The 15,542-nt window shown below is 37.2% G+C and overlaps 1 protein-coding gene across 6 annotated transcripts in view; it reads right to left on the bottom strand.

The window, feature by feature from the left end:
* Positions 1 to 15,542, bottom strand: part of ULK2 (unc-51 like autophagy activating kinase 2) — a 204,981-nt gene that overhangs the window by 3,352 nt on the left and 186,087 nt on the right. For 3 of the 6 annotated variants that reach the window (XM_004380980.2, XM_023735525.1, XM_023735526.1), the window contains 5 exons: positions 9,599 to 9,751; positions 7,046 to 7,254; positions 3,028 to 3,206; positions 2,388 to 2,506; positions 1,861 to 2,018 (listed from right to left, as the gene is read on the bottom strand). In XM_004380980.2, the coding sequence (XP_004381037.1) occupies positions 1,861 to 2,018; positions 2,388 to 2,506; positions 3,028 to 3,206; positions 7,046 to 7,254; positions 9,599 to 9,751 (818 nt within the window). Of the gene's footprint in view, positions 1 to 1,860; positions 2,019 to 2,387; positions 2,507 to 3,027; positions 5,166 to 7,045; positions 7,255 to 9,598; positions 9,752 to 15,542 lie in introns of those variants that run through there. The other 3 variants (XM_023735524.1, XR_002824798.1, XM_023735527.1) reach the window with 3 other exon arrangements.

The following is a 15,542-nucleotide window of genomic DNA, read 5'->3' as shown; positions in this document are numbered from 1 at the left end:
CAGAAAACCAGAGTCATGAAAAGGAAGGAGAAATAAATAAACATATGTGCTATACCACAAAGCTTGCTAAACAACCAGGGCAAAGGGAGGAGCTTATTGAAGTCACATGGCTCTTATCAGAAAGGAAGGAAACATCATAATTCCCTCTGAGAAGACATTTTCCCAGGCACAAAATTCTAAAAAAAATTGATCATATACAGTCTTAATCTGGTATAGAGTAATACAACGTATATTACTCACATCAATAGTGATATAATGTATATCATTTTTGTCAACAGTTTATATGCCAAAGTTATTTTCATGTGACTGTATTATAATGACTTTCAAAAAAGGCTGAGGATATAACTTAACAGTACATTTTAAAGAAGACAAACTTGGGAGGAATCTATTATGTTAATGTGGTACAAATGAGATTGGCCAGTAATGTTTTTCCCCATTTAACCATTTCTTTAACAGTCTCTATTTTTATCTGTGGAGCCCTGGTGGTGCAGTGGTTAAGAGCTTGGCTGCTAACCAAAAGGTCAGTAGTTCAAATACACCAGCTGCTCCTTGGAAACCCTATGGGGCAGTTCTACTCTGTCGTATAGGGTTGCTAAGGGTTGGAATTGACTCGACAGCAATGGGTTTTTTTTTTTTCTTTTGGTTTATTTAAATCTATACTTTAGAGCAAGTTTTCCCTCGATAGAGACAGCAAGTAAGTTATTTCCAGTAATACTGTTGTTATATGTTGTCGAGTCCATTCTGACTCGTAGCAATTGTACAGGATAAAACAGAACTGCTCCATTAGGTTTCCAGTACAAGCAGACAGTTGGAAAAGTAGATTTTACTTTGTATCTATACTTAACTAAGGTCAGTAAGTGGAACTGGAGCACATGAAATTTATAGATAGGTTAACAAAGTAGCATTTTTTCTAGTAGCTTTATCAGGACAAAATTTCTTAACTATCCAGTGCTCCTTCCAGATAGTCAGGGAATTAGCACCTTTCATTGAAGAACCCTTATTCCCCCCCACCAATTTGAAATGCCACTTTAACATAAATCACATTTTTGTAGGCATTTAAACCTGCTTCGGGACTCTCCATCCCAGTGGTTCTCAATCCTGGCTGCACATGAGAAACATCTGGGGCATTTAAAAAAATCATCAATGTTCAGGTCCACCCTGCTGGATCAGAACCTCAGGGGGCAGGCAGGGTCCAAGCACTGCTTTGATTTCAAAGCATTTTGGGTGATTACAAGTATAGCCAGGACTGAGAACCCCTGCTTTAGAGTATTCCATTGACTCATCTAGCTCTTTCTTCTTCTCTACCAAACTGTGTTTTATAGGGTTGGCGCCTTGTCATTCCTCTTCTTTTTCTTGGCCATTCTACACATATGTATTTTTCCAGATGAACTTTTTCTCTCATTCTGTCAGTTCAAAGAAAAAAACAAAAACAAAAACCTGTTGTGATTCTAATTTGGGCTACACTGACCTTACTTTCAGCCAACAAATCTACTATGTGCCAGGCACTGTTCTAGGCAGTGGGGACACAGAGGTGAACAAAGAAAAAAAAGAAAAATTTCCTAAACAGCAGAAACAGATCCAGCTAAAGCTTTCAGATGCAAACTACAAAAAGATTAGATCATGCCTATTGTTAGCAAATTTTAAGAAGAATCATCAAATTTTACCAAATGTGATAACCAGATTTATAAATGACATTAAATGTTACGTAAATATTATAAAGGATTTAGGAGGTAATCCACAATACTTGGGATTTAGGGGTGATAGGGCATAAACTTTTAAAGACGAATAAATGGTGTCAATTCAAAAAATACTTTTAGAGATAACTAGTACTATACAACATTAAATCTTAAAAAAAGGTACCATTTCTACAGCACAATTATAGATGAGTTTCTCTGCAGTTACACTGTTGATTTCATCAATAAATCTCTGTTTGTCAGAGAAGAAGCGATTCAGCTTTTCTGTAAGTTTCTTGCACATGGTGATGCAGAATTTATATTGTTCATTCAGACTTCTGACAACTGAAAAAAGTTGAGATGGGAATTAATTTTAGTTTTTCTTCAGAAATAAAAACACAGTGGCATGTACTTTCCTGCTGATATAAGGAAAGTGACACTAACTGATCACTGGAAAGAAATTACTGGACATCAGATTCTTTCATATGTTCTCTTTTTCAGTTAAAAAAAGATTGAGAATAAAGTACTCCTCACTTTTCTCCATAATTAAATGGTAAAACAAAAACAAAAACAAAAACCCCCAGCATCTTTTCCCTTTTGATTAAGAGTATTTAATAATATAGTGATTCCTTATCAAAAAGTTTCTTTGTTGGCATAATGAGAATAAGGGTAACCTGCGTATCCCGGGGTCACACTGGCCATGCTCACCCATACCTTGTTTCACAGCTGTGGAAGGGCTCAGCTTCCCGGACTTGATCTGAGCTTTGGCGAGATGCAGAGAAGCTGCCAGCAGCTGTGCTGCTTTCATGTATAATACCAACTGTTCCACCCGCCTGTACCAAGAAGAGGAAGAGAGTCATCTTGAGAACTAGCCTGCTAGTATGGACTCTCCTATACATCAAGTCACCATGAAAACAGTCATTGTAAGCGATACTGGGGCCCTGGTGGTGCAGTGATTAAGAGGTATGGCTGCTAACCAAAAGGATGGCAGTTCGAATCCACCAGCCACTCCTTCGAAACCTTAATGCACAAATAAGTCCTGAAGGGAGAGGATTTGACATGGAAAAGGATGTGTGTACTTTGAAAATAACAAATACACTCATAAAAACCAATAGTTACTTTATCATCAAATATCTTCAACAATATAATTTACAGGGGAAAGGCAACACTACTGTTACAGAATCTCAAACTTGTGCCTCATACATTGAAATCTAGTATAATTTAATAATTAAGATACTCCCCTGAAGCTTTTAATAATGAAATATGATCTTCAGTGGGTGACAATCCCTACATCTCACACAAGTTTACAGAAAGCATGAAGAATTTGGAAATGAATGACAAATAAGGCACCTACCCCCAGTCTTTGCTCAGCTGGCTGATATGGTCCACAACCACACTCTCCTGAATCTGGTACAAGGAGACAGCAGATGTGCACAGCTCTGGGTTTCCTCCCCGCACGGCTGTCAGATCCAGGACACACTCAGTAAACATCAGCATCATATTCAGATGGCGTAAGGTGTCTGTGTGTTCTCGCTGTAGCAAAGTCAATTTTTCTTAAGAAATTTTCAGAATAATCATAATAGGTACATACTCATTTCTGTATATAAACTATAGCCACTACTAATGTTTTTCTATACATATGTAAATCAGAATGAACAAATGAGATTCAGATGTTTAAATTTCAGAAGACTAGTGAGAAAATAAACACAAATGAAACCAAATGTGGGTGTGTGCATATGTTTGTGTATGTATCAGAGCACCCACAAAAGCTTCAAAGATATGAATGAGGTCACTGTTTTTATCAGAAAAAATAAAAAAAACTAAATGATTAAATCAGTATGCATGAGACAAAAACATGACAAAATAGGTATCAATATTAGATAGTTCAGTGAATTCTACTGACTTCTTATAATTTCAGAGATACTGTAATTTCTGATGGTGTTTCAGTTAACTAAATTATTGGAATGAATGCCAAAGCTCTAAGTTTCTGTAACTTCTTCAGGTAACTGAAGAGGAAAGTCTAGGCATATCAGCATTCAGAGAGGTGTCATTTAAAGTTGATATTCTAAAATTAATGTTTTCAGATTTTTTTTTTTTAGTTATATATGTATTTTGAAATCTTACATAAGACTAAAAATTTCTCACCTTCCTTTTATGTTTAAAAAGGATCAAGAATCACATTCCCAGAGACAGGAGAATAAACCAAACAACTTTTAAAAGCCTCTCTACTCTGTGACAGAATATTGGACTCTATGTTCCAATACATTGGATCACATGTAACATATTGAATTTATGTCTAATTTGGAGACCGAAAAAAAATCTGAGGATTGCTTTTCTAATCTTAACCATATCAGACATATTTTCAAAATTACTAAATTATTATTAAATTCACTACTGAAATTTTGCATGCGATGTTTTATAACTTTCATGCGAAATATTTAATTTTTATTCATACAAAATAGAAATTTTAGAGGGCCTACTTGAAGACAGGATTTGTTCTTCAGTTAGCCTGGAGAGTTGATAATTTTAATTTAAAATTCAAGCTAACTCGGCACTGCAGCTAGGGACTGAGGACACGTGAGTCCACTGAAGGTTGTTTCAGAGTCAAGATAGGGAACTGAGTTGGCATAGTCTTTGAAATCATAAAATTAACTTCTCTTGTTCTAAATTTGTGTTTTTCCTGTAGAATTGACTCCAGAAAGGGAAGTCCTATTCTACAAATGGGAGGATCCAGTCTGCTGGACAGATATATTTCTCAGTGTTAATGGTGAGACTGGTTTATTATTTTCTTAAACCTAAGTTCAGGTGTATTATTTTTATCTTATTTAAAAAACAAGCTTTGCGAATAAAAATTTATGGTTTTAGGACAAAGATTATGTTTTAAATGTCCTATAAACAGTAAATAAACTTCAGATAAAAAAATAAAGAACACCCACTTTCATCACTGCTGTTAAACATTACTGGTAATTAGGCAGGAAAAAAAAATAAATGAAAGGCATCCAAACTGGAAAGGGAAAAGTAAAACCATTCAGTTCACTGATGACATGATCCTAAACATAGATAGTTCCAAAGAACCCATAAGAAAGCTACTAAAACTAATAAACGAATTCAGCAAAGTTGTAGGGTACAAGATTAACAAGCAAAAATCAGTTGTGTTTCTATACACAAGCAATGAACAAGCTGAAAGGAAACTAAGCAAACAACCTCATTTACAACAGCATCTAAAAGTATAAAATATCTAGGAATAAATTTAATTGGGAATAAAAGACTGCTACACTGCTGAAAGAAATTAAAGAAGACCAAAACAAATGGAAAGACATGCTGTGTTCACAGATCAGGTAAGTTAATATTGTTAAATGTCAATACTAACCAAAGCAATCTCTAGATTCAGTGTGATCTGTATCAAAATTCCAACAGTCTTTATCGCAGAAATTGAAAAGCTGATCTTCAAATTTATAGGAATTGCAAGGGGTCCCAAAGAGCCAAAACAATCTTGAAAAACAAGAATGAAGTAGACTTACACTTCTCACCTTCAAAACATACTTTAAACCAAACTAAACCAGTTGCCATCAAATTGATTCTGACTCATGGTGACCTCATGTGTGTCAGAGCCGCCATAGTATTTTCAATGGCTGATTTTCAAAAGTAGATCACGAGGTCTTTCTTCTCAGGCACCTCTGGGTGGACTTGAAGCACCAACCTTTTGGTTAGCAGCTATGCATTAACAATTTGTACCATTCAGGGACTCCAAAACATACTATAAAGCTACGGTAATCAAAACAGTGTGGTAGTTATATAAGGACAGACATACAGACCAATGGAATAGAATTGAGAATCTAGAAATAAACCCATACATCTATGTCCAATTGATTTTGAGAAGGCTGCAAGTCTACTCAAGGGGGAAAAAGTAGTCTCTTCAATAAATGGTACTTGGACAACTGGATATCCACATGCAAAAGAATGAAGCTGGACCAATACCTCACATCATATACAAAAACTAACAAAAAATGATCAATGACCTATATATAAGAGCTAAAACCATAAAACTCTTAGAAGAAAACATAGGCGTAAAATGTCAAGATCCTGTTTTTGGGAATGGAATTTTAGATATGACACCAAAGGGGCAAGGAACAAAAGAAATAAACTGGACTCCATCAAAATTAAAAACTTTTGTGTATCAAAGGACATTATCAAGGAAGTCAAAAAACAACCTACAGAATGGGAGAAAATACCTGGAAACTATACATCTGATAAGGATTTAATATCCAGAATATATAAGAACTCCTACAACTCAACAACAAAAAGAGAAACCACCCATTTAAAAAATGGACCAAAAACTGAATAGACATTTCTCCAAAGATATACAAATGGCTAATGAGCACATGAAAAGATGCTCCATACTGTTAGTCATCAGGGAAATGCAAATCAAAACCACAATGAGATACCACTTCACACCCATCAGGGTGACTATTATCAGAAAAAACAGAAACTAACAAGTGTTGGGGAGGATGCCATTTCTGGAGGGAATGTAAAATGGTGCAGCCACTGTGGAAAAGTCTGGCAGTTCCTCAAAAAGTTAAAAATAAAATTACCACATGGCCCAGCAATTTCACTCCTAGGTATTTACCCATAAGACTTGAAAGCAGGGACTCAAATATATACCTGTACACCAGTGTTCACTGAAGCATTATTCATAATAGTCAAAAGGTGGAAACAACCCAAGTGTCCATCAACAGATGAATGGATAAACAAAGTGTGGTCTATACATGCAATAAAGAGAAATGAAGTTCTGATACGTTACAACATGGATGAACCTTGAAAACATTATGCTGAGTGAGATACGTCAGACACAAAAGTACAATATTGTATGATTCCACCTATATGAAATACGTAGAACAGGCAAATGTATACAGACAGAAGTTTATTAGTGATTACCAGGGGTTGGGAAGAGGTGGGGATTTGAGTTATTGCTGAAGGGGTACTGAGTTTCTCTTTGGAGTGATGCACAACTTCTGGAACTGGACAGTGGTGATGGCTGCACAACATGGTGAAAGTAATTAATGTCACTGAACTGTAGACTTAAAATGGTTAAAATGGCAAACTTTCTGTTATATATATTTTATCACAATGCAGCTAAAAAAAATAAAGAAGACAAAATGTGGTGCTTCCTATAAATTAAAGCTTGTTATGGATGAGAATCACTGTCAACATTATTCTGAAAATACATTAGTGATGTTTATCAAATATAAAGAAAAAGTAAGTTAAAGAGAAAAAAAAACTACTCAACAGTATTTTGTTCTTTCATCATCACTAGAACATTCTCATATAGTGTCAAAGATTACATGGGCACAACACAACAGTCTTTCCTCTACCTCCATCAGTGTCTCCTCAGGCAGTTCAGGAGCTTCAAAGGTGATGAGTCCCTCTAAGCTGGGGGATGACGCACCATAAGGCATGTACCTCAGGCTGGGAGCTGCCTCTGCTTGTGGAGGGGAGGATCCCGAACACACGCCAGGTGGGGAGCCCATACAAACATGGTCGCTCACAGAGCAGAGGGAGCCTCCAGAGCTGCTGGACCCTGCTGGAAGGAAACAGAACACACGGAGCGGTTTCCTGAGTTAGTTCTTGAAGTTAGGGGCTTTTGCACCCACTTCTACTTTTATTTATTGAATAAAATCTATTACTAATAAAGAAAAAATTTTAAAAGTCAGTGATCTCCTATTTGACCATATCGATAATTTTTATTTCTCCATGCTCACCCATCTGTCAGTTTGTTGTGCTGTGGTGGTTTACATGTTGCTGTGATGCTGGAAGCTATGCCACTGGTATTTCAAATACCAGCAGGGTCACCCATGGTGGATAGATTTCAGCAGAACTTCCAGACTAAGACAGACTAGGAAGACAGGCCTGGCAAGGCAATCTACTTCTAAAAATTAGCCAGTGAAAACCTTACGGATCACAACAGAACACTGTCTGACTTCCCTGCTTTGGCCATGTCATCAGGAAGGATCAACTGTTGGAGGACGACATTGTGTCTGGTGAAGTAGAGGGCCAGCAAGGGCGAGAGAGATCCTCGGTGAGATGAATTGGTATGATAGCTGCAATGATGGACTTGAACATGCCGGTGATTGTGAAAATGACGCATTTTATTTTATTGTACATAAGGTCGCCATGAGTGGGTGCTGACTTGATGACAGCCATCATCATCATCACATGCAGATTTTACAGTCATCATCATAGCTATCCTTTTTACACTGTTTTATACAAATTTATATCATATACATTTCTCCATGTTGCTCCATAGTCTTCATAATTATAAAACTTAATACATGTTAGTGGGTCATTAAATCTATGTATGTAATTTCCTTAGCTAGCTCTCTAACTTGGGGCATTTATACTATGTCTAATTTTACAAATTACAAATAACACTGAAATGAAATACACAGTTTTCCTCCTTTCTTTTGAATGATTTGTAATAAATACTCCAAAGTAATATAAACAGGAATGGGATTACCACTGGTTAAATATTATAAACATTTTTATAGCTCTTCCTAAAAATTGCCACACTGCTTTTTAAAGCAGCAGCGAGTAAGCACACGGATCCCACTACAGCCTCAACAACACTGGGTGTTATACTTTTTTAAAAGTTGGCTTAGTTAATAGACATAAAATGTTACTTCCTTAAAATGGTATTTTCTTATGTAAAATGGTATTCTATTATTTCTTATATAAGAGTTTTGATAATCTTAAAAGTAAGATTATTAGCTCTACTTCCTGTCCTGCTTCCTACTTATATTCTTTGATTATTAATTTATTGATATCTTGAATAGTAACTTTTAGCATAAGAGAACTTAAAGGACACAAGGTACAATATGTAACATGATATCAAATGATAACTGATTTCCAGTTCAATCTAAATACTTTTTAAATTATTTTTGATATTAATAACCTACTTAAAGAGTGCTGTTGTTGTTAGTGGCCATCGAATCAACTCTGACTCATGGCCACCTTATGTACAACAGAACAAAATGTTGACCAGTCCTGTTGACCAGCCAGCATTTTGAGTCCATCACTGTGGCTACTGTGCCAATCCACCTTACCCAGGGTCTCCCATGCCCTCACTGGCCTTCTGCTTCACCAAACACAACGTGCTCCTCTAGTGATTGAGTCTTCCTGATGACATATCCAAAGCAAGTGAGTTAGATAATATTTTGTGAGATTCATAAGGTTCTCACGGCTAATTTTTGGAAGCAGATCACCAGGCCTTTCTTCCAAGTCTGTCTTAGTCTGGAAGCTCCACTGAAACCCATCCACCATGGGTGATCCTGCTGGTATTTGAAATAACAAAGGCACAGTGTCCAATACCATAGCAACGAGCAAGCCACCACAGTATGACAAACTGATAGAAGGGCAGAGTTATTTATAGAGTATGGATGAAAGAAAACCTATTAAACTGTCTAATTATGTACAGGATTAAGTGCAAAGATTGGGACTCAAAGTACAAAAACAACAAAAATATACCAAAACTCCTATTATCTTAAAAAAACTTACTGGATCTACTATAATACTATAATAAGCCTTCAATATAATCTGAGAAGCACTATATGTGCATAGCTGCTTCATCATGGGGAATTCACAGTTATATTACGATACTATAATACTACCCTTTATATAAAAGTACAATATACACATATATATTATATAGCACTTTTACTTATCAAAAAGTTTTAAATAAACGTTGTCTCATTTACTTCTTCAAACCCATTAAGGTAAAGAAAAGAGTTACCTCCATTTCACTGGCAAAAAAACTGAAGCCCAGAGAGGTTAAGCGACTTATCTAAGTCACAGTACTTAGATAGTCATTATCAGTCATTATCAGAACATCACACTCCTAATACTAGCTGAAGGTCATAATAACACCTTACCTGAAGTTGTTCTTGTTCGAAGGACCATATGGGTACAAGTGGGGGCCGTGGCACTATGTGGAGGTGATCCTACAGTGAACAGGACAGTCCTAGAAGTTGCTGTTGCTGCTCCTATAGGAGGTGTCAGTACAGCGCCACAGGGTCCTGCAGGAGCTACAATAAAAAGTTCACAAAATGGTACATTACCTCGATAGTGTTTATCTCCGGGGGTGGGATTACAGTAAGGCTTTCATTTTTATATGAGGTATTTTTTCAAAACAGCATTTATTATTCTTAAAATCAGAAAATTCAATACAGTATATCCATTAAAAATATTTCATACATAAACATGGATGTACATGTGGTTGGACATTGCCCAAACGGACTTCATATGATGCATAACTGTATATAGAAAACTTCTACAAATAAACAACAAAAAGACAACCTAATCAAAAACTGGGCAGAGGATATGAACAGATACTTAACCAAAGAGGCTATTCAAATGGAAAGATGTGGAAAGATGTTCAATGTCATTAGCTATCAGAGAAACGCAAATCAAAACCACAAGATACTATTTCTCTCCCACTAGGATGGCAAAGATTTAAAAAAAAACCCGAGAAAATAACAAGTATTGGAGGGGATGTGCAGAAACTGGAACCCTGATCCACTGCTGCCGGGAATGCAAAATGGTACAGCCGTTGTTGAAAACAGTCTGGCAGTTCCTCAAAAAACTAGAGGTAGAGCTGCCATCTGACCCAGCAGAGATCGAGCTATATGGAAGAGTAGGTACAAAATCCCCCACCTGCCAAGCCAAGAAGAATCAGTAAAAGTTATTCAAAGCATTTTCACACCCAAACATCTGAAAAACACTACACTTCTGAGACCACAGAATGGAGGCAGGCATCAATAACACACATCATAAATTTAAAATAAGACACACTGAACCAGATACAGGAAAAAAAATGCCTCTTAGCATCCACCTACTCTGCAACAGAGCAAAACAAAGGTAAACATTCTAACTAAAACAGTGGAAGGCAGAGTTCATAAACATCTCATCTGGAGCAAGGGGACAGTAAGCAGAAATTAATTACTGATTAATTTTAATTAAGTACTGATCCCTGGGTGATGCAAACAGTGAAGAGCTGGGCTACTAACCAAAAGGTTGGTTGTTCGAACCCACCCAGAGACGCACTTCAGAAATAACACCTAGCAGTCTGCTTCTTGAAGGTCACAGCCATGAAAACCGTATGGAGCACAGTTCTACTCTGACACACAAGGGGTTGCCATGTTAACTCAACAGCAACTCGTTTATTGTTACATAAGATATATAAAATGACACAGATATTCTATTTGATATAATATCTTTATGATTTTATTTTAGCAGGTATAAAAGTATTTAAGGATCCTCGTGGTTATATTGTAAGACCCAGTCATGTGAACTATCTTTTCCCTAAGGTCTTAAGTTTCTTCATCAATAGTTTTTATTTTCAGGAACTGAAACTTCATACTAATGTCAAAGAGAAACATTAGAAAGGAGGTGGGACCAAGATGGCAGAGTAGTCAAACACTACTTGTGGTCCCTCTTAAAACAAAGACCCAAAAAAAGCAAGTGAATCGATTATATATGACAATCTAGGAGCCCTGAACATCAAAGGCAAGTTGAGGAATCGGACTGAGCAGCAGAGGGAGGGAGAGACAGTTTGGAAGCAGCGAGGAGATGCCAGACCTGACCTGGCAGGAACCAGCACCCTGCAGGCTGGATCGGCTGGTGTGCACAGTGAGGAAAGCAGTGGCGCTCGGTATGCGTATTCCACATTGGGAGATACCGAGTGGTGGAGTCTACTGAAGCCTCCAGAACCAGTGAAAAGTGGTGCTCGATCGGCAAAAGATAAGTACATGCGTCTAACCTATCACGTGGATAAAAAACACCCCCTTTGGGAAGAAACTCTCTCCCATTTACCTGCCCCTCCCTGCTCTGAACTAGGTCCTGGGCTGGCTTCAGTGAATTGCCACATCCCCGAGCCGGAAGTAGGATGCGTCGCACACCCTGAGCCATTCTCTAGGCTTTAGAAAGGGAATAAATTAACAAACAGGAAAAAATAATCTGCCAGGTCCCCTAAGCCGGAAACCCAGGGAAGGTACAGCCCCTTTGCCTAGGCACAGGCATAGGGGGTCCACAGACTTCGAATGCCTTTCACCCCTGCACAGACTTTTGTGGGCCCATTTCAACAGTGTAAGCCCTCATTAGCACAGTACAACAGAGTATATACCTAAAGCCTATTTTCAACTGTATTGGCTATAAGGTGGAGTGGCACATTTGTGACACCTGACACCCTTCTGCCCATTAAGCAGGGTCCTCACCTACCCACATCAGGGGCTGGAGGACTGGTGGCTCCACCAATGCCATCTAGCCACCCGTGACAGGGGTCCATGAATTAAGTGGTGCCTCCCAGCCTTCCAGTCCTTACAGCCAACAGCATTGGGTTCCCATAGTCCGGCTGGAAAACTCACCCACCTACATGCTCTAGGCAACAGGGACACACTTTCCTCCCAGGTACTCAGGGGCAGCCGTCAGCCCCCTTCCTTGCTCAGCACGTGATCACCTACAGCCAGATACCTGTGCCTATTCTGATCACCCCTGCTCATCTAGGACTGTAGATGAGAGCCTGCACCACACACTTGGTGACTGACTACCTGGACATCTAAGCTGAATCCATACAAGAAAAGTAAACAGATTCCTGGGCTCACATATCTAGTAACAGCTCTATCCACCTACTGACAGGATGTAAGTGCTTCAAAGGCTCCAATAATCAAACTAGCTTACACGAGTAGCCTATTTGGGACTATCAAAACAAAACAAGAAGCTAGGACACAGTAAGCAAACATAAAATAAACTAATAACTTATTGATGCCTTGGAGACAAGAGTCAATATCAAATCACATGAAGAAGCAGGCTACGATGGCTTCAGCAAGCACCCAAAACAAAGAATCAAGAAACCTTCCGGAGAAAGAGAACTTCTTGGAATTACCAGAGGTGGAATTCAAAAGATTAATATAAAGAACTCTTCAAATATATCATGAAGGAAATCAGGCAAAACGCAGACAGAGCCAAGGAACATACAGACAAAGCAACAGAGAAAATTAAGAAGGTCATACAAGAGCATAATGACAAATGTAACAAGCTGCAAGAATCCATACAAAAGAGAGCAAACAGAAATCCAAAACATTAACAATAAAATTTCAGAATTAGACAACTCAGTAGAAACTCATAGGAGTGGAATTGAGGCAATGGAAGTCAGAATTAGCGAGACTGAAGATAATGCACTTGACACCAATTTATTTGAGGAAAAATCAGATAAAAGAATTAAAAAAAATGAAGAAATCCTAAGAATTATGTGGATCTCTATAAAGAAGAATAACCTATGAGTGATTGGAGTACCAGAACAGGGGCGGATAACAGAAAATACAGAGAGAATTGTTGAAGGTTTGTTGGCACACAACTTCCCTGATACTGTGAAAGATAAAAAGGTATCTATCCAAGAAACTCATCCAACCCCACACAAGGTAGATCCCAAAAGAAAGTTACCAAGACATATTATAATCAAACTTGCCAAAACCAGAGATAGAAAGAGAATTTTAAGAGCACCTAGGGATAAATGAAAAGTCATCTACAAAGGATAGTCAATAAGACTAAGCTCAGACTACTCAGCAGAAACCATGCAGGCAAGAAGGTAACAGGATGACATATACAAAGCCTTGAAGGAAAAAAATTGCCAGCCAAGACTTATATATCAAGCAAAATTGTCTCTCAAACATGATGATGAAATTAGGGCATTTCCAGACAAACAGAAGTTTAGGGAATTTGTAAAAAACAAATCAAAAGTACAAGAACTACTAAAGGGAGTCCTCCGGTTAGAAAATCAATAACATCAGATAACAACTGAAGACTAGAACACAGGACAGAACAACCAGATATTAACTCAGATAGAGAAGTTACAAAAATAAATGCAAAGCTAAAACACTGAAAATAGGGAAACAAAGACATCAATATGTAAAAGATGACAACATTAAAAGAAAAAAGAGGGACTAAACAATGCAGTCATAGAACTTTCATATGGAGAAGAGTCAAGGCAAATAAAGAATTAAAAGATTGGTTTAAACTTAGAAAAATAGAAGTAAATATTAAGGCAACCACAAAGGAAACTAACAATCCTACAAGTCAAAATAAAAAACAGGCAAAATGTAAAGATTCAGAGAATATAAAATCAAGAACAATGAAAAGGATGAAACGAAAACACATAAAGAAAAACGATTAAGCAAAGAAATTTAAATGAAACAAAGAAACTCAACAACACAAAAAAAAGACATCAAAATGACAGCACTAAACTCATACCTATCAATAATTATGCTGAATGTAAATGAAATAAATGCACCAATAAAGAGACAGAGAGTGGTAGAATGGATAAAAAAAAAACACAATCTGTCTATATGCCGCCTACAAGAGACACACCTTAGACTTAAACACACAAACTAAAACTCAAAGGATGGAAAAAATATATTAAGCAAATAATCAAAAAGAGTAGGATTGGCAATATTAATCTCTGACAAAATAGACTTTAAAGTAAAATCAACCAAAAGGATAAGGAAGAACACTATATAATGATAAAAAGGGTCAATACACCAGGAGGACATAAACATAATAAATATTTACACACTCAATGACAGGGCTCCAAAATACATACAACAAACTCTAACAACATTGAAAAGGGAAATAGATAGTGCCGTAATAACACTAGGAGACTTCAACACACTACTTTCGGTGAAGCACACAACATCCAGAAAGCTCAAGAAAGACATGGAAGATCTAAATGCCACTATCAACCATCTTGATCTCATAGACATATAAAGAACACTCCATCCAACAGCAGCCAAGTATACTTTCTTTTCCAACACACATGGAACATTCTCCAGAACAGACCACATATCAGGCCATAAATCAAGCCTTAACAGAATCCAAAGCAGCGAAATATTACAAAGCGTCTTCTCGGACCATAAAGACATAAAAGTAGAAATCAGTAACAGAAAAAGCAAAGAAAAAAAATCAAATACATGGAAACTGAACAACACCTTGCTCAAAAACTACTGGGATACAGCTCCTGGTGTACCGATCCTTTCTATCATTATACAGAAATTAAGGATGGAAGAAATTCACAGAATCAAATGAGAATGAAAACACATCCTACCAGAAACTTTGGGACACAGGAAAAGCAGTGCTCAGAGGTCAACATATAGCAATAAATGCACACATCCAAAAAGAAGAAAGGGCCAAAATCAAAACATTAACCCTACAACTGGAACAAGTAGAAAGAGAGCAGCAAAAGAAGCCCTTGGGCACCAGAAGAAAAAAAATAATAAAAGTTAGAGCAGAATTAAATGAGATAGAGAACAGACAATCGAACGAGTTAACAAGACCAAAAGCTGGTTCTTTGAAAAGATCAACAAAATTGATAAACCAACGGAGAAACTGACAAAAGAAAAACAGGAAAGGAAGCAAATATCCTCAATAAGAAATGAGACAGCTGATATCACAACAGACCCGACTGAAATGAAAAGAATTATAACAGACTACTATGAAAAACTGTACTCCAACAAATTTGAAAACCTAGAGGAAATGCACAAATTTCTAATTACCTAAACTAACACAAACAGAGGTAGAATAATTAAATAAACCTATAATAACTAAAGAGATTGAAAAGGTAATTTAAAAACTCCCAACAAACAAAAGCCCTGGCCCTGATGGCTTTCCTGGAGAATTCTACCAAACTTTCAGAGGAGAGTTAACATGACTACTACTAAAGGTATTTCAGAGCATAGCAGAAGACGGAATACTCCCAAACTCATTCTATGAAGCCAGCATAACCCTGATACCAAAACCAGGTAAAGACACCACAAAAAAAGAAAATTA

The sequence above is a fragment of the Trichechus manatus genome, unplaced genomic scaffold, assembly GCF_000243295.1.
Source record: "Trichechus manatus latirostris isolate Lorelei unplaced genomic scaffold, TriManLat1.0 scaffold00080, whole genome shotgun sequence".
NCBI lineage: Eukaryota > Metazoa > Chordata > Mammalia > Sirenia > Trichechidae > Trichechus > Trichechus manatus.
Note: the sequence above shows the minus strand (reverse complement) of the source record. Positions and strands in the feature narration are given on the sequence as shown.